Genomic DNA, 27,053 nt, shown 5'->3' with positions numbered 1-27,053 from the left:
TTGCTGCTTTCCCGGGGATCCTGCTCTGTTGCTGCATGAAGCCAACATTATGATGAGCCTCTCTGGAGGGTCAGCCACCCACAGTGAAGCTTCCTCCCTCTGCTGTCTGGGAATTATTGGCAGCGGGATCTCAACTTGGAAGTTTTTGAACGTTTTCCACATATTGCCACAGCGCTCTCCTTGGATTCCACACCTCTGAGTCCTCCCTCTCCCCCCAGGAGTCAGCTGCCCTCGGATCCCAAACTGAGTTACACACAGACCAGGCAGATAAGGTTGGGCACCTTTGGGGTATGACCAATGCTTCCGCAGAGCAAACACGTTTGAAACAAAACCGTTTTTCCAGCCTCCAAAACCATTGCGACCTGGCCTTTAACAGGGACTCTGCATTCTTTCTCCTATAAACCAACCTTTTCCTCACACCTCCTTCTGCAGCGTTGCATTGTTCCATGCTTCCGTTCTCATTATTTCATGTTTTATATTTCAAGGGTTTAAAACCTTATCTTTGCATCTTCTTGGTTTGGAATGACAATCTGTAATTTAGCAACTGATTCTGGTTCGGGCTGTTATCACGCGCCTTTCATCTTCCACATGTGGTTTAATTATCTCATGTTCTCTCTTGTACGCATCGCAACCCTCAATGGGCCAAAGTGCCTTAAAGTGGGAAGGGAAAGTGACTAGGGGGGTCAAGGAAAACTGGGATGGGAAAACAGAAATGGGAAGAATTTCTGGATTAAAAGCTTTAGTGAGAAGAGGCAGCTGCAGAGGAGCAGAGGTATGAGCTAGGCAGCCTCCTGGGCAGCCCAGCTTGGAAGAAAGGGTCTCGGGCAATTTGGGGAAGGGGTTATTTTACTGGAGCTGCTTCCCTGAGGCTGCGTCTTCCCCAGGCCAAACCAGATGCTCAAACGGGTCAAAGTGGCACTTGGGTCCCTTCTATTTGCTCTCACACCAGGCTGTATCCTAGTTTGCAAGATGCATTGTGGGAAGGTCCTCGAGGGAGCCCCGTCTCTCCCAGGGTCCTGATTGGTGCCAGGTAAGGGTGCGAGGGTGAAGACCTGCCCTAGGGAGGGGGCTTCAGGAAGAGCAGCTTGGGGACCGACCCGGCCATTCCTGGCCGGGTGTGCAAGCCGAATCCAGCCCAGTCAGCCTGCTCTACTTTAGCCCTCATCTCTCCCATGGGCAGCTGGGAGATGGGACATTCAGGGGACGAGAGAGCGGCCGGTTCCACCGTGTGTGTGTGTGTGTGTGTGTGTGTGTGTGCTCTGTGTCTGGGGGGCCATCCTCTCTGGTACTCCTGAGCCAGCTGGTTAATTCTAGGCAGAATGAGTCCTAATTTAAATATCATGAAGCATCTCAGGAGGGCGGTGGAACAAGGCAATTTGAGGCCATTGTAATTACGGTATATTTCAGCACGGCCAATTAACGGGAATTAGCATGGTAATGCGTTCTGAAGGTCTGAAAGCTGCCTGGGCCTTGCAAAAGGAGGAGGGTCCTAGCCCCACCAGCCCTGAGGCCAAATCTCCCACCCTGAGGGGTCCCACCAAGAGCGATCCCCACGGGCCCTTCCTGCAGTTCTGTAAAGAGGGGCCTTTGGTGTTATTTGTACTTGCTGGTTCTCCGTAAAGGCTTATCACGGAGGCTGCTCAGCAGCTTAAGGATTTCGGCCTCTCGGGCAGCCTTGGCTCTGCTCCAGCGTGGGCACCAGCCGAACTCACCTCTGAGTAAACAAGCTTAGTTTATTATTAATGAATTAACTTTGTACCCAGGTAAGAATGATTGTTCTGAGGCAAGGAAAGTTTTTGCCGTCTCTCTGGCTGCCTTCGCTCCCTCCGGAGTGATAACAAGGGAGTGTCCTTCGGGATCTGGCTGCCCCTCGCTCGGAAGTGAAGGGAGGGGGAGCTTTGCTGGGGTGGGTGTCACTTTCTAGTTGTTATGTCCGACTCCGGCCTTGTGCACCTTTACACCCTCCTTTCTTTGCTCTTCGGGCCCCCGGACCACCCCACCTTCCTGCCTCTTCAGTTCCTGCTATGGTTGAAGGTCCAAAGACAAGCTTCTTCCTTCGGCAACTCTGCCTGCGAGGGCCCCTCCCCATCCAGGCTTCACCCCTTATTCTGGCAGGTGGGGGCCCAGACCCCCTTTCCAGCCACCACTGAGGCCGGGTTGCAGGGCCCCTGGAAGAAAGAGCCCTGCTCCAGAGCCAAAGATCCCCAAATGGACCCCCAACTGCTGGGCACGAGTGCTCCAGATGGGGAGCACAGAAGACCCTTCCCTGGGCTCCCACCGGTGGCACATGGCCCTGTGACTGCCCCAGGGAGGTTGGGGAGCCTCAGAAGGAGGCTCTCCATGTAGCTAGTCCCTCTGAGGAGGCCCGGCCCGGCGGAAAACCGGTTCGTAGCATCGAGAATGAAAATGGGCTTTTCTTAACCAAGTGCAAGAAGGCTATTTAGATGTGGACGAGTCCCCCTCCGTTGGGGGAACGGAAGTGCTGGACGCTGCGCAGGGAGAGCACCCCGTGGCTTTCTGTGCAGGTCCTGGTGATCCCGGGCCAGGGAAAAGCAGCAGCAGCCCCTGGTGCCCGGCTGGCTTTATTGCAAGGAAGCTGCTCCTGCTCCAGAGGGCGTGTGGGCAGCCAGGGGCAGCTCCGTCCTTACCTTCCGTCCAGTCCTCCACCGCCTCCCGGTCATGCAGGGCAGAGAAACAGACTCCTGAGTCAGGCATCAGTCACTTTATCTGTGACACCAAAGCAGAATCATTTGAGGGGGAGCAACAAAGAAGGCGCAATATAAGCCAGATGTGCAGAAAAATCCTGTGTGTTCATGATGGTTTTTAAATTTTTTTTTCTTGCTGAATACTTTTGATGTGAACGCTTTAAGGACCTTTTGCTACAAACTGGCAGGATAGTCTAGAACATGATTAGTAACGTGGAAACAACCTGGATGGTCCAAGATGCCCCACATCGGCCGTTTTCTATTTCTGCTGTGTTTAAAGTTGTGTTAATAAATAAAGAGCATCGGCCGCAGTTATGAACTTCGGGTACTGAAAAATCATGTTAATATACAATATTGGAAAAATGAAGAGATTCCTACTGAAGAGAAGGTGACTAGGAAAATATTAGAATGTGCAGAAATGAATAGACTAACATTAGCAATGAAAAAGAAAGAACAAACGGATTATTATGTGATATGGGAAATATTTTACCAATGGTTAGAGGAGAAAGAAGGAAATGAAGGAAGGACAATAAGAATAGAAAATATATTAAAACAGAGATAAGAATAAAATGGCAATTGATAATTGATTATGATGAGAATAACTATGCTTAATGTTATTATTGTATTTGTACTAGAAGATATGAAGGAAATGAAGAGTTTCACAAGGCTTAATTGTTTAATGTATATAATTTGTGGAAGGGTGAATATTTGTACCCAGACGACACACTGTTAAAGGAGAGATGGATTGTTTTTGTTTTTAATGAAAAATAAATAAAAAACTTATTTAAAAAAATCATGTTAATGAATGAATGAATGAAATCCGAGGAGGAGGAGGAGGAGGGAGATTTGGGGGGACAGCCTGGATCCCCCCTTTTCTTCAGCATTTGGATTTTTATTTTGGATTTATATACCGCATTGAAACAAACATATTCCGATGCCCCTTCCTCAGCCAGCCGCGTATCACAGGAGGAGACCTGCCAGTCCCATTATAGCAATTAAAAGAGAGAAAATATTCCCCCCCCCAGCCACCAATTTAAAAGGCGAGGAAAAGACCCCCTTTTTCCTGAAAGTGCCTCCAGCCCATCGTGAGGAGCACTTCCTGCCTGGATGGCCTCTCCTGGCACCAGCCCCTCCCTGGTTTTCCAGCCTGGTCTGCAGGCAGGCATTCTCCAGGTCAGCCTGTTGGGGAGCAGTGGCTGGGGCTGATGGGTGTTGTAATCCAGCCTCCGCCCACCCCAAGACTGTAGGCCCTGCCTCAAAGGGCCTCCTTCCACCCCTTCTGCCCACCGGCCTCAGAGGACCCAACTTTGCCTGCAGGGCCCCCCGGGGCCACCTGGGTGCAGGGCTGGGAGGCCGGCCCTCCGGCCACGACTGCCCCTGCGGTGCCAGGTGCTGCCTCGCTTGAGCTTTCCTGAAGGAGCCAGCTCTTGGAGGCCGCCCTGAGCCTTTCGCTGACCCTCGGCCGGGGCACAAGGGGGAGACGCCCCAGGGACACAGAGGGGCTGGGGTGTTAGGGGCCCCTGGTTCCGGCCTGGGCTGCTTTACTGAAACTGTGGGGAAGGTCTTGGTGGTAGGGAAGCCAGGAGCCAAGCCTGGAAACGGTGGGGAAAGGCAGGAAAGGCCCTCTGCACGTGCTCAGAGGGCCCACACCAGCCTTTTCCCCCTCCCTGAGAGGCTGGCTTGATCTGGGGTTCGGAGGAGGTTGCTTGGGACAGAAGGGCCGAGGGGGCGCCCCTCGCTTTGACGGGGACCCTCCGGAAGGAGCAACACCCCCCCACTCCCCAGGGGTAGCTCAGTCGCAGCCCCCTCGGCCCAGGAAAGTGAGGGAGAACGACAGCGGCCCCTCTTGGGATGGGAGACCACCAGGAAAGCCCAGGGCGGCGGTCGGAGGGAGGGGGCGCCTGGGTTGAAACTGCCACTGCTCCTCTAGGGAAGGGGGCTGGGGGGGGGGCTACTGCCAGCCGGGGAAGGAGGCGAGGGCGCGGGGGGGGGAGTGCAGGGAGGGCGCCGGTCGTAGCTCCGGGGATGCGGGGGGGGGTCGCCTTCCGCCTCTGCAGCAGCGCCGGGAGAGGGGGGGCGGCGGGGGAGCCCCCTCCCACCTGCTGCAGAGGGAAGCCTCCCGCAGGAAGGAGGGCGGGGATTAGCCGGAGGAGGAGGAGGAGGAGGAGGAAGGCGACCGGAGCAGCAGCCGCCGCCGAGCGAAGGAGCGGCCGGGCGGAGGGAGGGAGGCGGCGGCGGTCGGCCGGGCAGAGACGCGCGGCTCCCGCTGCCCCTTCCGCAGGGCCGGCGGCGGCGTTGGCAGGCAAGGCAAGGCGGGGCGGCGGGCTGGGCGAGCCCGGGGCTTTGCGCCGCAGCAGGCCTCGCCGGAGCCGTGCAGCCCCCCAGGGCGGGCGGGGGGCGGATGCAGCGACCCACCCGGGACCCTCTGCAAGGGGGAGGGGGAGGGGAAGCGGGGGGGGTCTTCCCGGGAGGCGACGCCCCTCCCCCCTCCCCCGGCCCCCATCGCCCCCCCGCTGCAGGCCGCGCTGACCCCCGTCTCCCCTCCCCCCGCAGGAGGAGCCCCCGGAGCCCCCCGAGCAGCGCCGGGCAGCGGAGGCGGATCCCCGCCCGGACTTTCTCCTCCTGGGCGGCCGAGCGGAAGACGGGAAGCCCCGGAGCGGTTTTCCTGGCTGGCTTCGCGCCCCTTCGCCCCTCCGCCCGCCCGCCTGCCTGCCTTCCTGCCTCGGCCGACAGATGCCCGGCTGGTAAAAGTGGATCATCCGCTGTTTTGATCTGCTCGGCCTTTAAGATCCTGACGGGGATCTGCTGGCCCCCCCGGCAGCCTTTCTGAGCCGGGGGGGGGGAAAAGAAGGGCCCCCTCCAGCCCGTTCAATGTAGGCGTCAGATCTGCCGAGGACCCTCCTGCAAAAGGAAGCAAAGGAAGCAAAGGCGGCCTGGGCACCGCGACGGTGGGGGGGGGGCTGCCTGGATGCCCCCCACCCGGGATGGGGAAGTGACTCCTTCTGCAGCTGGTGCCTGCAACGCACCTTCCTCCTCCTCTTCCTCCTCCTCCTCGCCAGCCGAAGAAGCAGGGCCTCCGCCTCGGGGTGCTGGACTTGACTGCAAACCATGAACATGCGCCCCCCTGCCCTGGACAGGTATGCCGGGCGCTGTGGTGGTGGGGGGCTGGGGGGCTTCAGCTGGGCTTCCTCCTGTCTTCTCCCTGGACTGGACGTGGATGGGCAGAAAGGTGGCCCCCGTGCCTTGGTCTCTGCCTTGGCATCTGTCTCCCCCCGCCCCTTTGGTTCTCGGGTGCTAGGATGCCCCCCCCCCCCCATGGGTGGCTCAGGCTGTGTCCTGGTGGCCCACAGTCAGGGCCAACAAACAAGTGTAGCTGGTGCCCAGGGCCTGCTGGGTGCAGAAATATTCCAGGGTGGACTGCGGATGTGGGGGAGCTCCCTGCGGGCAGAGGTACAGGACCAACGCTGACCTCCTTGGCTCTGACCCGGTGGGAGGAGCTGCTTTAACCTTGAGGTTTGTGGCTCAGCATCTCACGTAAACATAAAATAGTGGCTTGCTCAGCACAGCCCTGTGAAGAAGAGGCTGCTTAGCAGGAGGTGGGACTCGGTCCTTCAGAGGGGGGGAGTCCCTGCGTGGCCTGTAGCCATTGCGTGGCTCCCTGGCTTTGCCTTCCTCCAACAGTGCCAAGCCTGTAGCCTGGCCCTCCTGAAGTGACGTTGCCCCACATCTAACCTAACGTGGTGATCCCTTCTCCGCAGCTGAGTGGGCAGGAAGGTTTTCAGGCAAAATGCTGTGTGGCCGGTTGTGAGTAATTTAAAAAAAAACAGACTTGCCGTCAGTGAGCACTGCAACATGCTGAATCCTCTGGGAGGCCATAAATTTATTAATTTTTATTTCAATATTGGTCCTCCACCCTTCTAGTCTGTGTCAAAAGGGAGTCCCATGTTTTGTTATGTTAAAAAGCACCATCCTCGTAAATTGTGGCAGCAAGTAAAGCTTCTGCAGAATTTTGATCTCGTGGTGGTCTCTCATCCGAGAGCTTCCTGGCTTTCCGACTCTGCTTAGCTTTTGCAAAATCAACCATGGCTAGCAAGCTGCTGCCTCTGGAGTTGGCATTCCTCTCTCGTTCAGTTCACACAACGTTCAATAGCTGGAAAAACGTGGCTGCTGAGCTGAGCTGCAGACTTGGCAGAGAGGCCCCTACAAGTCTCCAGGACTGACATTTGGGGTGGGGGGGGAAGCAGACCCAGAATCGGCCCCTAAATGTGGCATGTCACCAGGAGGGCAAAGTTTGGAGCCTCCAGCATGTACGTCTTGGAAATCTGGAGTTTTTGTCATTTTGTTCTTCAACTGGTGGAAGGTCGGCTGAAACAGCTTTTGTGACAAAAGAGCCACAATTCCAGAAATTGGAGAGGCCGGAGGGTGTTTGCAGCCCAGGAAATCCCTTCTGGATGGGAGGACTCTCATCCTCTGGGATCAGCTCCCCCCCAGGGGCCAAGAACCTGAACGGCCTTCCCTGCGGCCTTCCATGTTGTCGTGTCTGCAGGAGCTTGGGACTCACCCTGCCCGAGTTCTCCTTCCCCGAGCCAGCCTCCTTCCAGATGTGCCGGACTTCAGCCCCCACAATTCCCAGGCAGCTGTTGGTGGGGAGGCATTGAGGACACGTCCTGGGGATCGAGTTTCCAGACTGGCTCTCCCCCGAATGAGGCCATCGTGTGGTTAGTGCTTGTTTCGCTTGGCAGGATGTGTGAGCTCAGCCAGCGGTGAGGGATCCTACAGGCCAATGCTAAGGAAGCCATCATGGTGGCTCTGTGTGCCTGTGTGATTCCCAAGGTGTGTTGACACCAGGGATGACCTGAGAAAGTCCTTCAGTTCCTCCTAGGACCCTGCACCCTCCCACAGACGTGTGTGTGTTTAAATCTGTTCATAGCCCCAAAGACATAACACCTCCAGGATGGAAGATGGAAGAGGCAGGACACTTCCTGCTTGTGCAACACCCCCGCCTTGCCATCGGCCCCTGCACCATGCTGCAAGCCCAGTGTGTGTGTGTGCGTGTCCCAGGAGTGTGCTGGAGGTCTCCCCCAGGCTAGTTCTGAACACCCCCATTGCTTGAGACTGCTGAGTGTCACTTTCCCATTGGACAGAGACAGGATTTCTGAAAATGCAACCCCCCCCTTCCAAGACACAACACTAGTGGGATGGGGAGGGGGGGGGAAAGGATGCTGATCCCATGGAGGGAGATGTAATTACCCCTCTCTACCTGTAATTGTGGTTGTTGGCCGACTTTCCGTCTTTGCAGAAATCTGCTTGCTGCAGCGGAGCGCTGGGGCTGAGCTGCACTACCCGCCCCCCCCCCCCCACTGTCTGTGGACGGGGCAGTGTTGCTGCTTTGCAGTTGCCCCTCTTGTGAGGGGATCGTGTGCAAGGGGGGAGAGGCTGCTTTGAGGGTCTCCCTCCCCTTTCTGCACGAACCCCCTTCGCTGTACAGGGGTCAGATTGGAAGATGTCCCCACTCTTGGAAGTCGGGCCCCTCTTTGCATCCATTGGCTCTTGGTGGTTTTCTGCCCCTGGAGGGGTGGGAGCAGAAGGCTTAGAAGACTCCCGGGGTGTTTTATTTTATGGCTATGCAAGATCAGGAAAATTCAGAGTCCTCTTTGCTCCTCAGAAGTGGGGTCTGAATTGCTGGGCGTTTAAGAAGCAGCTTCTTTGTAGCATGTGCCAGTTGAATTTTCTTTTTAAAAAAAAAAAAAACTTTCTCGGGGGGATTCAGCATGGCCCCTCCTCCCAGTTCTGCTTCTTTTTATCTGGAGGCAGAAATGCTTCTAGTCCTCATGAACTGAAGGTATTTAAAGCCGCCTCCCACCCTGTTTCTGTTTCCGGCTTGCTTTCCTCTCGTTAGACTTGGTGGGCTAAGGGAAGCGGGACGGTGCACCTGGGGCTTTGGCTCATGTCTGGGGTGCCCGGGTGGTTGGGGCTGCCATTCTTTGGGGTCCCCCTGGAGCTGCCTCTGGCACTAGCCATGAATCGGGCCTGGTGAGCAACCCGGGGATCTACTGGGTCTTCCCTTCATTTGAGCGAAGGTCTGTTTTTTGTCCCCAGAAACGCTTCGCTGTGCAGTGGCCAAGGGCTATTTTTAGTTCGGCTTGGGTTTCGAGCAGGAGAGTGGCAAGGCTGGCAGTGGGCGGCCCAACGGGGGTCTGCGTGCTCTGGGTTTGTTTTTTAAGGAGCCGAGAGCAGGAAGCATTCTGTACGAGCGCAGAAACCCTTTGGCCTCGCTGGTCCTGTTTGCAGATGGAGGGAAATGGGGGTGGGTGGGGGTGTCCGTGGGTTCTGTGGAAGGCAGCTCCGTCCGTCAAAGAAAAGCGATTTGGGCAAGAGAGTCTCTCAGCCCAGGGCTGCCCTGTGCCCCTGTTTTTCACGCCCGCCTGTCTCCTCTTCTCTTTCTCCTTCCATGCTGCCTCGGCCGCTGTCCCCCTTCTCTTTCTGTTTTTCTCCTCTTTACGCCAGACGCGCCAGTAAAAGGCACCCTCGCTTGCCCAGGTAAGACACCCCCCTTGTTGCTGGGGTTCCTGAGCCGAAGGGGGGCTGCCCCAAACAGTCACTTCTCCTTGTTGCGTCTCCCAAAAGACGACTCGGCTGCAAGCATGTGGGTCAGCCGTTCTGCTCCTCCCCTTTGGCTGCTGTCTGTTTCCAGCCCCCTTGGCCAGCCCTGGAAGCAGATGCCAGTCTCCCCTTCCCCAGGTCATTGGCATAACTGAATACAATTCCAGAGCCCTTGCAGAGAACTGAGGCGGGGGCACCAAACGGCCACCAACAGATCTCTGGGGGGCTTGGAGAGACCACCGGTGTCAAGGCTGGTGCGAGGGCGCTCTGGACCCTGGTTGGTCTCAGCCAGCTAGCCCCACGTGGGTCAGTTGCTCAGATCAGTAGCTGTGGGTCCATTATTTCTGGAGCGGCTAAGAATATGGCATCTCCTTGTTGCCCTTTTTTCATTGCTTTGCCATCCATCCTGCCGTTGGGCATCTATTCATCGATAGGAATATTTATTTTATTTTATTATTCATATTTCTATGCCGCCCACTCTCCGAAGACTCTGGGCGGCTTACTCCAAAGACAGTATACTAAATAGCATATTGCCCCCAACAATCGGGGTCCTCATTTTACCCACCCAGGGTAAATAACCCCAGGGGCAGGGCAATCTGGGGGCGCTGCCTTCCTGGGCAGGGCAAAGGAGGCTTGGGGGAGGGGGAGGTCGCCCGTGGGGAGTTGGTGGAGTCCGGTTGATGGTCCACCTCCTGCGCTCTTGGCAGCCTCAAGTCTCCTCCGTCATCCCTGCTCTGGGGCGTGGCTTTTCACCTATGGGGTCCCTAGCGGGCAGCGACCCCCCACCATGGCGCAGGTCAGCGCAGGGGTCTGATGCTCATAGCAAGCGCCTGTGCCTGCGCCCCACATGCTGCTGGGGGTCGAGTCCTGGATGCCAGAACGGGCCAAACGAGGGTTTCCCTTTTCTCGTCTTTTCATTTCGGCTCCTTTTATTTTACAAGAGTTGGCATTGCTTGGTGGGTGCTCAGTGGGTGGGGAATAAATGTCTCCAGAGCTGCAGGCAAGAAGCAGCTTCCGATACTCGAAGCTCGAAGCCTCACATGCTGCTTGAAGGATGGGTTGTGGAGGTGGGGGTGGGGTGTGGCCACTGGTGGGGGCCCCCAACCCTCATAGCTGAGTTGCTCCTGAACGGGCTGCAGGAGGTCAGGTAGAGCTGAGTGTAGGACTTTGGCCTGCAGAGGAGATCCCTACCGCCTTTCCCAGTCCCTTCAGGTGAATGGGAGAAGTCCTCCAAGTGGCCTTTGCCTTTTTGCAAACAGCTGGCCAAGGAGGCCAGTCAGGCGGCTTGTTTGCTTTCAGCAAATTTCAGGCGGCAAATTTTGAAATAAAAGGAAGTCAGGAGGACAAATCTGGAGTCTGCTTTCTTTATTGGATTTACTGGCTCCACAGGGGTCACAGAGGGAGGCACGCAGGCGGCTGCAGAAATAGAAATAAATCCAGAGTTATAGTAGAAGCCCAGCTAAAAAGTAGATTGGACCAGCGGCCTCTTTTAATGCCCAGTGGAAGGGATGGGTTTGGCTGGTCTTTGAAGGGCCGGGCACATGGGGACTGCAAAATGGACTTTAAAGTCCTCGGGAGGGGAGGGGCTGCAGAAGAGTTCTCCCACGGATCTCCACGCCGGAGTAGGAACAAGTCTAAGTGGCTTAATAACGTTTAATAAAAATACAGCAGGCAGAAGCCAAGTCTAGTCAGAGGCCTGAAATGCATTGATTTAAACGCCTAAGAAAACTGGTGGCCTTAGATAGAAAGCCTCTAGGCCACAGACCTCACAGTTGCCAAGCTGGGACACCCCTACAGGAACGAAGACAAAGAGGAGGGTGAGATTGGGGGTCAGTCCCATGGCGTTGGCGCCCCACGGAGAGACTCTGCCTAGGGCACAAGGGCCCACAGCTCCTGCCCACTCGGCTGCGGGCATTAACTCTCCATTCTTGTTTGTCTTCCTGCACGTTGCCGCTTTGTGTTGTGCCCTCCTCCGTCAGCCCCATTGCCGCCTGGTAAGATCAGACGCTCCTCGCCCTGCCTGCCTTGGCCCTCCAAGTGCCTCTCTTCCCCAGTGGGCTCTGCCTGGGCTGGCCTGGGTTTGCCCCCTGAGCGTCTCGCCTGTGGCTCCTTGGCCCCACTGCTGGCATGCTGCAGCCTTTTCCCAGGCTTTCCTTGGCTCCCCAGGATTAGGTTCTGCTCTGCCCAGGAGGGAGACGGAGGGGGCAAAGCTACAGAAGGTTGGGGGGGGGAACCAGCCAGCACCCCTCCACCCTTGCAAGTCCGGTCAAAGAGGAGATGGCTTCTTGAGGTCCAGAGCTTCTAACTTTGGACAAGATCAAGCTGCCCCTCCTCCCCATTGGAGGAGGAGGAGGAGGTCCATTTGACCTTTGCCCCCAGGCTCGGGCAGAGAGCTCAAACCCCAGGACCCCCTCCTGAAATTCCTGCTGACAGGTCAGTCTGAGATTCCAGGCCTTCAGATTTGCTGCTCCAGTTTCCTCCTGGCCTCCAGTGGGCCCTGTGGGGAGGAAGTGGGGTGTCAGGGGAGACCCTCACAGTGCAGCCAGGGTGATGGGCTGCAGCCTTGCCTTCCCTTTTCTCTCTCCATCCAGGTTGGGCTCCCTGTCTTCCTTGGGTGACTCAGCTCCAGAACGGCGCTCGCCCAGCCACCATCGCCAGCCCTCCGACTCTGGCGAGACCACAGGTGCCTCCTTTGCTCCTTTTGGGTGGGGGGGCGGGGGGGGGGCGCTGAGAAAGCAGAGTTTGCACCGGGGGCTGAGCTGGCAGGGGGAGCAGTGGGGGTGGGAGTCTGCAGCATGTGTCATTGGGGAGGCTGACACCTTGTTCCCTGCTCCAGCAAGACCCGGTCCACGCCCAGCCCTGCCAGGGAGGCTTCCTTGCTTAGCCCTGGGTCTTTCCTGGGGGGAAATGGGGGGGAGGAGGAGGGGGGAGAGTGCGTGCTAGAGTGGAGGCCTTTCACTACGGATGCAGCACCGATGTCGGGAGGGTCCCTCCCGGGAGAAAAGGGGTCCGGACCAAAGGGGCCTGGCTTGCCTTGGCAGGGCTGGTCCAGCGCTGCGTCATCATCCAGAAAGACGAACATGGTTTCGGCTTCACCGTCAGCGGGGACCGCATTGTGCTGGTGCAATCCGTCCGGCCAGGTGAGGAGAGGCCGTGGGTGGGTGGGCTCCTGCTGCCCCACTGCCCCGACTGAGCTGTCACCGTGAACGGGTGGGAGGACAGGGAGGGGTTGGGCAGAGCTGGGCTCGGAAGGCAGCTGGCAGCTCCACACCTCTTAACTGGGCAGGTTATGGGGGCTGCTCCCAATGCCTCTTAAAGGCCCCCCTGAGCAGCCTTCTCCCTCCCACCCCCGGCTTTCCTACGCAGGACTCCCCATCTCCTTTCTCTTGTGCCTTCTATCCCCTCCCCACCTCAACCCTCCCCCCCCCATGGGTTTCTCTCTCTGTGGTTGCCTCCCCAGGCGGAGCCGCGATGAAGGCCGGGGTACAGGAAGGCGATCGGATTGTCAAGGTGAGCGGTGTCTCCAAGGGCTGCCCCAACTGTTGGGCTTCTGCTGCCCCCGTCTCTTTATAAATAAATGTGGGCCAACTTGCAATCTCACCCCCCCACCTCCCCGGTGGCTTCTCTGAGCCTGACCTTCTTCTCGCTTTCCCCGGCAGGTGAATGGTACCGTGGTCACCAACACCTCCCACCTGGAAGTGGTGAAGCTCATCCGATGTGAGTGGGCAGGGCTCGGGAGGGCTGGCCTTCAGCGGTCTGGGGAACCTGGAGCTGCAGCGGCTGCTTGGCACAGAGATGGAGATGGGTCCCCGGAGGCATCCTCCGTCCCCCAAGAACCGTCCACGTTTGAAGCGGCTGAAGGTCTCCCTGTCCTCTCTCTGCTTCTCTCTTCCCGCCCTCTGCTCCCCAAGCTGGTGCTTACGTTGCTCTCACCCTGTTGGGTTCCCCTCCTTCGTCTCTGGGCTTCCTGGGATCGCAGCACGACTGGCAACAGGCAGGCACCCCGCAAATCACATGCACCTGGCCCCCGCCACCGCCACCACCATTGCCACCGCCTCCCCACCGGGTCACCGCTGGGCCAAAGCCACCCCAGGTACCACCGAGGTGCAGAGGGGGCCGAGTCGGTTCTGTGGGGGCAGAACTGGAGACCGGCACTCAACTCTCTCTGGCCTTGCCAACTTCAGGACCCAGAAGTCCAGAAACATGCGACGCAGATCCTCAGAAAGATGCTGCAGCAGGAAGAGGCCGAATTGCAGGTGTGGGTCGAAACGCCAGTGGGTCTGTGCCAGGCTCTTCCGAAGAAGCTTGGGTTGGGTTCACTGCAGGGGCAGAGTCTGGGTCCTTCTGCCTGTCCCCCACCCCCCGTCCATTTGGTTTTGCTGACCGAGTAGCAGCAAGTGGGAGTAGTAAGGCTGCTGAAAGACTTGCTGTGGTTTCCCAAGGAAAGGAGCCTTTTGGAAGGCCTCCCATTTTGTTCCCAAATAAGCCTATGACACCCCCCCCTCCCCCCCCGGCTTTCTCCTCAGCGATGTTACGAGATCTACAGTCAGAATCCCGCTTCTTTGCTTGAGGAGCAGATCGAAGGGGCTCGGCGGAGAGTCAGCCAGTTGCAGCTCAAGATTCGGCAGGAGATGGGAGAGCTGGTGGTGAGCAGGGAAGGGGGCAGAGCAGCTGGCCGAGAAGGGGGGGGCGCTCCTTGACTGGGCTGGCTCCCTGAAGGCCTGCAGGGACTTGGAAGAAAGAGGGGTAGTCCTTGGGCCTGGCTATGGAAGCGCCAATGGGGCTCTCTCCCACCCTCTGCCTCCCAGGATGGCCCCCGGCTGCCCAGTGATTCCGGCTCCTTTGGCTCCCGGGTGACGGACGGTGAGTTTTGCTGCTGCCCCTTTTGAGAATCGTAGACTGGCCGAGTGGGAAGGGCCCTCGGGAGGCTTAGAGCTTCCGCCTGCTGGTTCTCGGGGAGCCCTTCGGGTGTTCCCCTAAAGGTGTTCCCCTTCCCCTCCTCTGTGTGCCACTCGTGTCCACTTGAGCTGTGGCTTGTCTTTGTCTCGGTGCAGGCGGCCTCTCCGTTGACTCCCAGGATGGCGACAGCGGCCTGGACTCGGGCACGGAGCGCTTTCCTTCCGTGAGCGAAGTAAGCACGGAGGGGCTTCTCCTTCCCGTGGTGCCAGGGAAAGCGCCTGTGTTTGCTGACCTGAGAATGCCGATTTCTCTTGGCACAGATCTCCCTCAACCGAAACTCTGTCCTTTCCGATCCTGGCCTAGACAGTCCTCACACCTCGCCCGTTGCCGCCTCGCGGCTCTTCATGCACCATCGACGCCAAGGCTCCGACACCCCCTTCTCACCCTCCACAGAGCAGGTGAGGGCAGGCAGGGCTGATCTGCAGAAACTCCCCCCCCCCCGAGGGTGGGTGGGGAGAGCAGCCCTCGCTTGCAGTTCTTGCAGTCTGGTCTTGAGCCACCTCAGACGGTGCCTTCTGCTTCCTGCCTCTGCTTGATGTCTGAACATGGAGGTGTTCAATGGCGCAGACGTTTTGTGGCTCTTCTCCTCCTCCTCCTCCTCCTCCTCCTCCTCCTCCGCACCTCCGTCTCTTTTCCGAGTAGATTTTAATCCCTTTTTCTTTGCAGTGTTTGGATCACATGCTCCGAACTTCTATCATTGGCCCAGAAGAGGATTACGACCCAGGATACTTGGACAACGAGGTAGCGTGCTTTCTCTTTCTCTTAAAGTCAGTTCACGCCATTCCCAAAAGGACACCCTTCAGCCCCCATTTGAAGTCCTCCAGCAAGGGGGAATCTGCTGTTCTTTGCAGCTTTTGCTGAGAAATGCCTCCGAAAGTGGGGCGCTCCCTAGAGGGTCCTTGAGGTGCAGGGAGGCCTAGCGGGTGGGGGGGGGGTTGTGTACTCTTGGCTGAGCATCTCTTTCCCCCCATCGCAGAACGACTCTCTGTTCCAAGATTTGGGGAAGCTGAAGACACGGCCGGCTCACCTAGGAGTTTTCCTGCGCTATATCTTCTCTCAAGCGGACCCAAGTCCCCTGGTAACCGTCCCGGGGGATCCCTTTCCTTCCCTGGGGCTGGAGAAGTGCCCCATTTTGAGTTCGCTTCCTTCCCCTCCACACCTAATGCATCTTTATCAGCTTCCTCTCGTTTCTGGACCTGCTGTGATGCTTCCGTCCTTCTCTCCTTGCAGCTTCTCTATTTGTGCGTGGACGTTTACCAGCAGATGAGCCCCAAGGAGGCCCGGGCGCTGGGCAAGGACATTTGGCACATTTTCTTGGACAAAACTGCAGTGAGTGTGGCCAGTCACCTTCCCCACATCCTTCTGCTTTTGGCACTCCTGCTGTGCTCACACCTGCCCTATGTGTGGTTCCTCAGTGGGGCGTGGGTGGGGCGGCCTTAGGAAAGGGAGACGCCACCCTCGGTGCAGTGGAACACGCAGAAGTCCCCATGAGTGGTTACCCTTGTGTTTTCTGCCCCTCCTGCAGCCCCTGAGAGTCAAGGTCTCCGATCAGCTGTTGGCGGAAATTGGTGAGTCCATGTTGTGGCCCATCAGCGGCCTGTGCAGTTAGTAGCTGATTCCGACAGCAAGGAGGCTGGTGTGGTGCTGCGCCAGCAGCCTATGCAGCTGGTGCTCGAGTCAGACAATGAGGAGGCTGGAGAAGATGTGGTGCCAGAAGTGGGGATTCAGCCAGGGCCTTCAGAACCTCCAGAAGCTCCCATAAGTGAAGAGGAAGAAGAGGAGGAGGAGCCTCTTCTTGATGCATGGGCGCGCAGAGCTGTTAAAAGGCAGGAGTGGCTCCTCAGGAGGAAGTCTCCTCGAGAGTAAGGCTTGGGGCTAATTGGCCGCCACTCTAGCTTATTTAAGGAAGGACGACGACTGATGCAATTTGCAGGAAACAACTTCGTTCATATTCCTTCGCATCTTGATTCCAGAAACGTTTGATTCGGCTCTTGTTTATCTCTTGTCAGTTTTCCTGCAAATTGCTTCTGGGCATTCTGCCAACCACAGTAAGATTACGGTTATCTGAAATACTGTGCCTCAGAATTGAGTTATTATTCTTTGGATTCTTGTTGGCTGTTAATGAAATTAAATTAACAGCCCTTGTTCAGAAAAGACTAATTTAAACTGTACTTGTGTTCGAACAACTACTAAGAAAGCTCATTAGTAGTCCTTAATTAGTCAACTAAGGTTTGTACGGACTTTGTGTGTGCTGCGTTCTTTGGGGTCCGTAGCTGGGGCAGAACAGTCTGCACGGAGCCCCGGCTGGCTAAGGTGTCCCTCGGCAGGGATTCTGGGGGGCTGAAGGGTGGCTGAGTAAAGGGCAGGAGAAGGTAGCTTCGGTGCTCTGCTCTGAGGTCAGAGCTGCCTCTGTGCCCCCTCGGGCTTTTCCTCAGCAGCCCACCCACCTTCTGCTTCCTTGTGCCCTCCAGACGCTCGCCTGCGGAATGGAGAGGATGCCCAAAGTGCTTTCTTGGAGGTTCAGGAGGCCGTCATGCCTGAGATCCAGGAGCAGATCCAAGATTACAGGTCAGCACCAACCACCCTTGTGGCAGGTCTGAAATAATCAGTGGGCCCATCCAAGGGGGCCGAGGCCGAACCCGGGGAAAAGCAGATTGGATGGCCCTGCAAATGGGAGTTTGCTCAGGACACCTAGTGATGTTCGGTTGGTCTCCGAGAGGGAGGGAGAACCTTTGTGTGGGCCCTCTCTTCTCTGCCCTTGCAGGACAAAGCGTACGATGGGTCTGGGGAGCCTCTATGGGGAGAATGACCTGCTGGAGTTGGACGGGGAGCTCCAGAAGGAACGCCAAGTGGCCGAGAAGCAGATGGCGCAGCTGGTAGATATCCTGTGAGTGCCACGGGCAGGCAAGAGAGGGAAGGGTCCGTTGGGGCCGAGATTGGGGTCGGCCTCTCTGGAAGAGTGTTTGCCTCGAACTGCCTCTGGAAATGCCACGCTCAGATGCCAGATGGGCTCAGCCCAGAACTCGTCATCTAGAGCAACGTTTGGCAAACGCAGCAACTTCAACATCCAGAATTCATGCCGTCTGAGGAATTCAAGTTCTCACATCTTAAAGCTGCCAAATTTGAGGAACATTGTCCTGGACCAGTGATGGCGAACCTTTTCGGCACTGAGTACCCAAACCGACACGCCTGTGTGTGCGCGTGCCAGAGCCCTAGAAACCCAAAGGCCGCCTGGTCTTCTGGTCTCCGGTGCCAGCCAGCTGATTTTCACGCGCGCCGGAGCCCCAGAACCTTGGAGAGCAGCTGGCCGGTGCGCTGGCCTTTGGGTTTCTGGGGCTCCGGCACACACACAGACCAGCTGGCCAGCACGCATGCGCGCCCCGGAAACCTGAAGGGCCGCTGGGGATGGCACGCATGCCCACTTCTGGCACTCGTGCCGTAGCTTCGCCATCACAGTCCTAGACTTAATGGGCAAGGAAAAAACGGGATGCCAGACCAGCTTAAGGGGGGTCTGACGTAATGTTTCTTTCCTACTTTAGATCCAAATATGAAGATCGGAGGTGAGTGTCTCCTCCGAACTCAGGACCTCTTGTGATCCTGGCCTCTTTTTAAGTGTATAATTTCTGTTCAGTTCTTCATATCGTGTAAGTTTCAGGAAAGCATCTTAAAAACTTTAAGATAAGTAATTGATTGCTGAAAAGTTTATTAAGATTATCCCTGGTAAATTATTAGCTTGCTAGCTTGCAGTAACTATTTGGGACCTATTCAAAAAAGGATCTGGTCTCTATTCTGGTGAATATCCTGGGCTCCCTCCCGGAACGCATTTGGCATTCCTTGGAAGGGCTTGAACGAGAGCCAACCTGGGCCAGGGCCTCTTCAGGACCACGGGGAGCTCCATGAGGACACAGACGTTGCTCCCACCGGAGACACAGGAGCTGGGAGGAGGGAAAGGTTTCAGAGGGCTGTGCTGAGGGGGGGAGCTCCAGCCAGACTGCCCCCTCCCGTCTCCTTGCAGTTCCCCCATGAGCTTTGCCCTGAAGACCTACATGACCCACATGGGGATCTGCCCTCGGGAGGCTCGCCCGGCCAGCGTTGTGGAGAAGTCCCAGGAGAAAGACAAGTGGCTGCCTTTCTTCCCCAAGACCAAGAAGGTGGGTGGTGAAGTCGGAAAGGGCGGGACCCTGTACTCCTCCCCCAACCAACCTTGGCTTGGGGGCACCCTGACCCGCCTCGTCCCTTTTTTGGGGCCACAGAGCAGCAGCGGCAAGAAGGAGAAGGAGGCCACAGTGGAGGACAAGAAGCGGAACCCCATCCTGAAGTACATCGCCAAGCCCAAGAGCTCCTCTCAGAGCAGTGAGTCCCCCGGGGGAGGGGGCGGGTTGGGGCCTTCCTGCTTCCTGCAAATGGCTCCCCTCCCCACTTACCAGACCCCACCCCCCACCCCAGACCCCCAGGCTGGCTGGGCGGATCCTGCTGCCGCCTCCTCCCCCCTCTTCTTCATTTGGCCCCTCCCATCAGCCCCATCAGCCTGGTTTTGACATCCCATTTCTGTTTTCCTTTCCAGCATTTCATGTCCCCCTGTCCCCCGTTGAAGGTAAACACGACCCCTCCCCTCTCCCCCCCCAGCTGGCCCCCCTCCCCTTCCTCCTGCTGCTTTCACAACCAGGGAGGGTGTGATCCCACCCACCCACCCCCGCAAAGGTGGCGATCATAGCTCCCAGGACCTGTATTCAGGCCCCCCTCCCTCTGGACAGGAACGGGCATTCCCTCCGCCTTCCCCATTTGGGCTTCTACAATGGCTGCGGATGTGGGAATCCAGGGAGGCCATTGGCTGCCTCGCCGCGAGGGCACTTGGGGGCCCTCGGGCAGCCGGGTCTGGGGGAAGAGGAAAGGCCAGGGCGGGGCTTCTCCCTCTATCCACCTCCCGAGAAGTGGGCAGAGCCCAGGACTCGGGGAGCCTTTGCCGGGGTCTGCAGCAGCTCCTCGGCCCCCTCCCAGTCCAGGCTCTTTGGAGGGCCAGGCTCAGTGGCGGGGATTCTTCATCGCTTCCTCTTTGACAGTTAAGCCCGGCAACGTGAGGACCATCATCCAGCATTTTGAGAACAGCCAGAACCACGACGGCCAGGAGGCCGGCCTGCAGCGCCTTTCCACGGGCAGCTTCCCCGAAGACCTCCTGGACTTGGACAGGTGAGGGGCTGGGCCAGCTTTGGCCATGGTCCTTCCTCCTTTGGGCCAGCCTCTTTCTCTCATGACCACCAGCTCCGGGTCTCCCTGGCTGCTTTGCCCATTTGCCGGTCTGGGAAACGGTGGCGTTGTGGGTGGGGAGCGGGGTGGGGTGGGTGCCTGGTGATGCCAAATCCTCAGCCTCCCCCCCTTTCCTCCAGTTCCAGGGCTGAGGTCCGGTTGGGCCGGTCGGAGAGCCTGAAGGGGCGGGAGGAGCTGAGACGGCTGCGCAAGGCCGAGAACGTCCCCCGTTCCCGCAGCGATGTCGACATGGATGCTGCCGCGGAAGCTGCTCGGCTCCACCAGTCGGCATCGTCCTCTGCCTCCAGCCTCTCCACCCGGTAACGTGGCGCCTCTTTGCAGAGGAGTGGCTTCGTGGCATGCCCGTGGCATCTTCCCAGTGTCCAAGCCCAGGGGAGGCCAGCCGGGTGTTGCCCCTCTGAAGGGAGGGCAGAGCGTGGGGGCTATTGGCGAAGGGAATGGGGGAGGGAGGAGTGTTTCCTGCTGAGCACAAGGGAAGGAAGGGGGTGACGGAGTTGGGGGTGGGAGGGATGCTTGACCTGGGCTGATTCTGTGATGTCTCCCGGTCTCCAGGTCCCTGGAAAACCCCACCCCACCATACACTCCCAAAATGGGGCGCAGGTGAGTGGGAAGAAGACCAGGGGCCGGGAGAGATTTCCCCATCTGGGATCAGGGGTTCACTTTTAAATCCGGCAGCTGTAGATAGACACCCCTACCCCAGGCAGCCCAGTCCCCATCCTCCTTTTTCCATGGGGGTGGGGGGATCCTTGCTTGGTTTCCTCCCTTTTCCCCTCTCCTCCTAGACTGAGTGGATAGAGATTTGCTGTCTGGGGTCTGGGGCACCTGCCCTCTTCCTCTTGGGGCCCAGTCTGACCCCTTCCTGTCCTGGCAGGAGCATCGAGTCGCCCAGCCTGGGCTTCAGCTCAGAGGCCTTCCTGCCCCACTTGCTGGAGGACGAGCTCGGACAGTTCTCGGACCTTGAAATGGAGCTGGACTCCCAAAACTGGCAGCACACGGTGGGACGGGAAGTGGCTGCCCAGCTGCCTCAGCGGGAGATCGATCGCCAGGAGGTCATCAATGGTGAGGGAGGAGGAACTGGGGGAGGGGGCAGCTAGGTCCCTGGGGGGGTGGGGGTGTCCTCAGAGAAACCCTGGGGATGGCCTGTCCCTTGGGTGGAGGAACAGAAGTCAGCTGGGCCCTGAGTCGCTCCCTGAGCTGGCTGAGTTTCCAAAGGGCCCTTGGGGCCCAGCTAGATCTGACCTGGTCCACATCGCTTCCCCCCCCCAGAGCTCTTTGTGACCGAGGCCTCCCACCTGCGGACGCTGCGAGTGCTCGACCTCGTTTTCTACCAGCGCTTGAGGAGGGAGGGGCATCTGTCCCGGGAGGAGCTGGCTCTGCTCTTCCCCAACCTTCCGGAGCTGATCGAGATCCACAGTAAGGCTGCCCCCCCCCCTCCCTTGGGTTCCGGGGGTCCCGCTGGATGCAGCTGTCAGGGGACACGAGGAACGAACAGAGCAGACAGAAAGTCACGGGGAAAGTTTGGAGGTGGTTTTCTCTGGACTGGCAGGGTGGACTGCCGCCTGCTGTCCCAGAAGGGGTGGATGCCACTTTGGGTCTCTTTGGGCACCGAAATGACGGGATGGGCTCACAATGGGCTGGGCCTGGGGTGTTGCCGGGCTCTCCTCCGGGGCGAATTCAGTAGAAGGGGATTAAAGAGCAGCGTTAACACTGAGTGGGGCTGAGGTGGGGGAGAGAGGTGTGTTTGTGTGGGGGTGCCTTTCCTCGGGGGGGGAGGGGCTTGGCTCCTCTTAGTCCGCCCCACCTTCTCTTCCTCCCCAGACTCCCTGTCGGAATCCATGAAGAAGCTGCGAGAAGAGGGGCCGGTGGTGAAGGAGGTCGGAGACCTGATGCTTTCACGGGTGAGCCACTGAGGGGGGCCCTTGGGGCCTGGGTGGGAGTGGACCTTGCTCCCAGGGCGACCCCCATCTCCTCCTCCTCCCTAGTTCGATGGGGCTGCGCTTGAGGAATTCCAGCAAGTGGCTGCGGAGTTCTGTGCCTGCCAGTCCATGGCGCTGGAGCTGATCAGAACCAAGAAGCGGAAGGAGACGCGCTTTCAGCTCTTCATGCAGGTGGGGGACCCTCAGGGGGCGGGGAAGAGCCGGGGGGGGTGGTTGTTGAGCTCAAGGGAGAAATCGATGGAGGCGGCTGGAAGAGCACGTGTGAAGTGCCCCCCCTCGTATCGCCTGGTTGCCTGGGACTCATGCGGGCGGGGGGGGGGGGCACCCACCCATCCCGCTTTGTGCTGCTCCCCAGGATGCCGAGAGCCACCCGCAGTGCCGCCGGCTGCAGCTGAAGGACCTCATCATCTCCGAGATGCAGCGCCTGACCAAGTACCCGCTGCTGCTGGACAGCCTCATCAAGCACTCCTCAGGTGGGCGTCCGCTCCCCCGCAAGACTGCAGCCCCCTTCCCCTCCCCTCCGCTGACCCCTCCCCTCTGCCTCCTCTCCCACAGCACAGACTGCGGACCACCGAAAACTCTGCCGGGCCCGGGACCAGTGCCGGGAGGCCCTCCGGTACGTGAACGAGGCGGTCAAGCAGGCGGAGAACCAGCAGCGCCTGGAGTCCTATCAGAAGCGCTTGGACGCCACCTCGCTGGAGCGGACCAGCAATCCCATCGCAGCGGAGTTCAAAGTAAGCCTAGCACCTGTGGAGGGAGGGGGGTCCCTGTGTGGCCCCAGCTGACCGCTTCCTGCCTGCCCTGCCCAGAACCTGGACCTGCGAGGCCGCCGGATGATCCACGAAGGGCCCCTGCTCTGGCGCATCAGCAAGGACAAGACCGTGGGTCTGTAGGGGCTGAAGGGGCCGAAGGGGAGGGGTCTCTTTGGGGGGGAGGAAGGGTCTGGCTGGCTTTTGAAAAAAAAAAACCCGCCTGCCGCTTTTCCTTGGGAAAGGAAGAGGACGGGGGTCCCTTTGCTGGAGTGGGGCAGGCATGCTGAGAAGGCTGCCCATCCGTCGTCCCCCCCCTCCCCCCCAGACTTGCAGGTGCTGCTCTTGGGGGACCTGCTGGTGCTGCTCCAGCGGCAGGACGAGAGGCTGGTGCTGAAGTGCCACAGCCGGACGGTGCTGGGCTCCTCGGACCCCAAGCAGACCTTCAGCCCCGTCCTCAGGCTTGGCTCCGTCCTCATCCGCTCCGTGGCCACCGGTGAGCCCGGCCCCCTCCCCAGCGGGGCTCAAGAGCTTGGCGGGGGCTTCTGAGGCTGGGGTGTCGTGTGTCTTGGGCGGAAGGTGGAGGTGCTGAGCACGGCCCCCGCCGGCCTCTGCTTCCCTCTGCAGACAAGCGCGCCCTCTTCATCATCTGCACCTCCGAACTGGGCCCCCAGATCTACGAGCTGGTCGCCTCAACCTCCCTAGAGAAGAACACGTAGGGGAAAGGGGGGACAGGGGGGGCACTGGGGCGGCCCCACGGGGAGGGCGGGGGGCAAGAGGAAGAGCAGGCTGTTGTTGGGTGGGTCTTTTTGGGGGGGGAGGGAGCCCCCAAATTCAGTCTGAACAAACTATGGCTGGCTGAGGGACCCCGGGGTTACAAGGCCTGCTCAGGCAGAAGAACTAAAGCTGCCGCCTCCCCCATTCTCCCTCCCCCCTCCCCCATTTCAAGGAGCTCTTGAGAAAAGTCTCCTGCTCTTTCCTGGCAGGTGGATGGAGCTCCTAGAAGAGGCGGTCAGGAGTGCCACGCAGAAGGCCACGCTGCCCCCCCAGCCCCACACCCAGGAGCTGTGTCCCCACCAGCCGGCCCCATCCAGGTGGGCGAGGGTCCCACAGGAGGGGGCAGGAAGGGGAGGGCCGGGCCTCTCTTCCCACATTGGACCTCTCGTCTTTCTCCGCAGCTTCATCTTCCCGGATGCCGAGATCGGCCCCAGGCTGGGCCAAGGGAGCAGCCCCCCCGGCTGTGACGCAGAGGAAGAGGAGGAAGGGCTGTCAGGTAGGCAGTGGCTGCCGGAGGGGCATTTGCAGGGGCATCTGCTCTCTTCCTGCCCCTGTTTGGCCAGTTCTTCCCCACTGGATGGGAGGAGGGGGCAGCTCTTCCTCCTCCCCTCAAGCTGCTTCTCAGGCTACCCGCTCCTCCTTCACAGATCACACTCCGACCGAAGCCTTCGCAGCCGAGCGGCTGGAGGCTGGGCACCCGGACGAGGAGGAGGAGGAGGAGGAAGGCAACCCACCCACCACACCTCTGTTGCCCCCTCTGGAAGAAGCCCCCCCTCAGAGGTTTCCCTGCTTGGAGAGCATGGCTGAATCCGCCCTGGGGGACGGTAGGTGCCCCCTTATCCAGGATGCACGCCAGGGCCAGGCTGTGCCCCCCGGGGGCCTCCCGCTGTGCTTGGGGGCTTGGTCGGTGTGGATCGGACTGAAGATGGCTCTTCCCTTCTTCTCCTCCCCCCCCCCCCCCCGCAGTGGAGACCCTGCGGAGGCTGCTCTTGCACAGCTTCCTGCCCTGCCAGGACTCCAAACCCGAAGATGACCTGACCCCCACCCCTTCGGGGATCGGCCACAACCGCCACTGGGGCTTGGCATCCGCCAGCGAAGAGGAGCCCTCGAAGGGCCCCCACGCGTCTGCTGTGCCTGTCCTTCCAGAGCCGGACATGGGCCCCACAAGCGATCCAGGGCCTGGCGAGGGCCTGGAGGAGGTGGGGCGCCCTGTAGTCCAGGCAGGCGACGAGCGGTCTGAGACTCCGAGCTGCTACCTGGTGGTGCGGAAAGGTAACCGCACGGAAGGGAGGGGAGAGGAAGGGGCGGCAGAGAGGAGTGATGGGGTAGCAGCTCCAGGGCCCTGGGACCCCCCCCCCCTTGGTGGCCCTTGGGGAGGGGCTGGGCACCTTGGCTTGATCTGCAGCTAGTTACAGCTGGTCTTCAGAGCCCCTTGAAAGAGCCACCTCCCCCCTCCTTTTCCGCTTCCTCCTCGCCTGCCTTTCGCTCCCTCTGCTTGCCTCTCTCCTGCTTTCCTGTGGGTGACGGGCTGGAGCCTCCTGGGATTCCCAGTGGTGACCATTGTTGTTTCTCCTCCACTCCCCCAACTCCCCCTCTCCCCCCCCACACACACTTTCTCTTTTCCTGGTGTCTCTTGCACAGCTGAGGTGGAGGGGAGTGAAAGTGCTCGGCTCTTGATGGCGAAAGACAGCCAGGCGGGAATTGAGGCTGGAGCCCCCCCTAATGCAGATGGTAAAGACCAAAACTAGAAGCCCCACCCACCCACCAGATTGTGCCAAGGACTTACTTCTATGCCCTTGGGGGGGAAATCAGGGCCACTCTCGTCCCTGAGGCTGGGGGTGGGCGAGGGAGGGAGGATCCTGTGCCGGGGCTGCCTTTGAGGCGGGGGGGGGGGACAAGGGGGCAGCACCCTGCAGTGTTTGTTTCCCTTCAGCGCTCTGGGCTATTTTATTTATTGCTTAAATTCTTACAACCGCTACCTCACCCGTGTGACTCTTGGCAGTGCACACAAACACACAAAGGGAAACCCACCACCACAATTGAGACTATTCAAGCACTGAGAGTTGCGTTTTAAGCAGGGACGCAATTCAGAAGCAGCAGCAGCAGCAGGCACCTTCCTCCCCAGGTGCTTCTCGGGGTGCCTTTCCCAGCCTGGGCGTTTTGCACCTTCGACAGGTAGAACAGCGGCCTGGCTGGGCCCCAGGGGCTTGAGAGTTTCAGGGTGTTCAAAAGTCTGGCGTTGCCTACACTTGCAGCGGATTTGGCCCAGCTGGGGCAGTTGGAGGGGGAAGCAAAGGAACTGAAACCCAGCTGGGGCCTTTCAGGGCCGGGAGCCCCTTCCCCAAAACAGGACCCTCTGAGTTGCCATCTTCCTCCTCTTCCTCCTTCCAGGAAACACTTTCTACTTAAGCCTGCCGGCTGACTCTAAGGAACCCCAAGCAGGTGCCGAGAGCGTCGGGGAGGCAGTGGGTGCTTTGAGCTGGGCACCATCTGTGACTCCAGGGGTGCCTTTGCCCGGCTGCCAGGAGAGCACCAGGGAGACCCCGGCAAGGTGGCTGAGCCCAGCAGAGTTCCCTGCACCCAGCCAGCAGGGCACGCGGGAGGCGGATGCCATCTTCCAGACAATACAGCAATTGACCCTCAAGCTGACCAAACTCAAGGTGAGCCGGGATGTGTGAGGGAGGCAAAGTGGATGGGGCGTTGCATGGCCAGAGAGGGGATGGGGGGGCAGGGAGGGGTCCTATCTGCCCCCCCCCCTGCAGCTTTCTTCTCCCCTTGCAGGACGTGGAAGGGGCATATCAACAGCTGCTGCTTCGGCAGCCGCCACCAAAGGGGTACTTCACCAGTGAAGCCACACCTGGGCAGGGAAGCGCATCATTGCCAGAGCCGAGCCGGATGTCGCCCAGCACCCCCCAGGGGTCCGGAGTCAGCCGCCCCTCTCTGCCCTCCTCCCCACAGTCCCCGGTGGCTGCTAAGCCTGGTACGAGGGCTAGAGGGTCCCGGTGCCCCATCCCTGCCCGCTGTCCACCTGGGGACTGAGGCCATTGTCTTTGCAGATGTGAACGGGCTCCCTCTCGCCCTGCCCAACGACGGCTCCCAGGAAGTGACCCTGTAGGGCAGGAGGGCCTCCGCCAAGGAAGGAAACGCGCCTCCAGGCGATGCCTCCTTCGCCCTCCCACCCCTCCCGGCCTGTGCTGAAGATGGGAGGAGGCCGTGGACGGGACCGGGAGCTGCCTGGGTGAAAAACGGCGAAACTGAGGAGGAAGCAGAGAAAAGCAGGACTCTGCCTCGTGGGAAAGGACAGGCGTTGGCTTTGCATGAACTGTTCTGTGGAAACATCCCCAACTGGAGCGAGCGGAAGCAGACTTTCAGCTCTTTCCCCTGCAACGCAAGGAGCCCCCGGCCCTCCGCTGGCTGCCTTTGGGGTTCAGCCCTTCATTTTGTTCCCTGGATGAACGGATGGCGTGGTTGCACGTTCGGGTGTGCGTGAGAGATGTGTGGACACACGCACGCCCTGCACAGGACAGCGGGCGTATATTCTGTATCATTGCACTTTTGTTTCCCTTAATATCTCTCCGTGGGGAGGAAAGTCTCGCGGGGGGGGGGGCTGCTGCCCCCAGACCTTCTCATTGGGTATAAATATGTATGTATGTGCATTGAGGTTTTGTAAATACGATAGTTGTTTCCCTGTGGCTGTTCTTTTTGTCTCCATTCCTTCTTCCGAGGGTCTTTGCTGAAGGCTCTGGCCCTTCTGGGGCTGGGAAGACCCCCCTGGCCGTACTTGTGGAAGCAGTTGGGCTGTTGGAAACCCCCCCCCCAAGGCGACCCCTGGCTCTTCTCAGGCAGCAGCCACCCGGTCCTCACGGGCCCCTTTCAACCCCTGGAGTTTTTATTTTACTGCTTTCAGTGCTAAAAGATTTTTCAACAGAAAAAAAAAGTAAATATTGTCCAAGCTCTTGCATGTGAGAGGCCTGTTTCGTTTAAAAGTGGCAGGTTATGGAACGGCTGAGGAAGGGAGGGGGGATCTGAGGGGGGCTCTCCTAAGCGTGCAATTGCAC

General features: G+C 59.0%; 1 protein-coding gene across 10 annotated transcripts; it reads left to right on the top strand.

The window, feature by feature from the left end:
- Positions 1–4,868: 4,868 nt before the first annotated feature.
- Positions 4,869–26,687, top strand: ARHGEF11 (Rho guanine nucleotide exchange factor 11). 10 transcript variants are annotated; one of them, XM_034424991.3, is made up of 42 exons: positions 4,869–5,007; positions 5,259–5,842; positions 11,900–11,991; positions 12,350–12,448; positions 12,769–12,818; positions 12,968–13,025; positions 13,220–13,401; positions 13,493–13,564; positions 13,835–13,954; positions 14,117–14,171; positions 14,363–14,439; positions 14,528–14,665; positions 14,934–15,008; positions 15,244–15,345; positions 15,498–15,596; positions 15,793–15,835; positions 16,739–16,835; positions 17,032–17,154; positions 17,807–17,827; positions 18,283–18,418; positions 18,521–18,620; positions 18,832–18,861; positions 19,328–19,454; positions 19,652–19,831; positions 20,085–20,132; positions 20,404–20,591; positions 20,799–20,945; positions 21,351–21,430; positions 21,515–21,640; positions 21,825–21,942; positions 22,025–22,203; positions 22,279–22,354; positions 22,547–22,714; positions 22,846–22,933; positions 23,205–23,312; positions 23,397–23,491; positions 23,643–23,819; positions 23,962–24,267; positions 24,637–24,726; positions 25,387–25,655; positions 25,777–25,975; positions 26,052–26,687. In XM_034424991.3, exons 2-42 carry the CDS (start codon positions 5,814–5,816, stop codon positions 26,108–26,110), a joined length of 4,626 nt encoding a protein of 1,541 aa, XP_034280882.1. In that variant the 5' UTR covers positions 4,869–5,007; positions 5,259–5,813; the 3' UTR covers positions 26,111–26,687. The 10 variants fall into 10 exon arrangements, with proteins under 10 accessions (XP_034280882.1, XP_087736824.1, XP_087736825.1 ...); XM_087880696.1 differs by having other exon boundaries at positions 4,892–5,012; XM_034424988.3 differs by lacking the exon at positions 4,869–5,007 and adding an exon at positions 9,213–9,245 and having other exon boundaries at positions 5,665–5,842.
- Positions 26,688–27,053: the final 366 nt, after the last annotated feature.

Source organism: Pantherophis guttatus, chromosome 18, assembly GCF_059756535.1.
Source record: "Pantherophis guttatus breed Tessera chromosome 18, ASM5975653v1, whole genome shotgun sequence".
NCBI lineage: Eukaryota > Metazoa > Chordata > Lepidosauria > Squamata > Colubridae > Pantherophis > Pantherophis guttatus.
Note: the sequence above shows the minus strand (reverse complement) of the source record. Positions and strands in the feature narration are given on the sequence as shown.

What these genes read in the sequence shown, in the direction of transcription:
- ARHGEF11 (XM_034424988.3), top strand. Translation starts at nt 5,814, where the DNA reads ATGAACATGCGCCCCCCTGCCCTGGACAG. An exon ending in TCTCACCCTCCACAGAGCAG is followed by an intron (nt 14,666 to 14,933) that starts GTGAGGGCAGGC and finishes TTTTCTTTGCAG; the next exon opens with TGTTTGGATCACATGCTCCG. An exon ending in CCCGGTGGCTGCTAAGCCTG is followed by an intron (nt 25,976 to 26,051) that starts GTACGAGGGCTA and finishes TTGTCTTTGCAG; the next exon opens with ATGTGAACGGGCTCCCTCTC.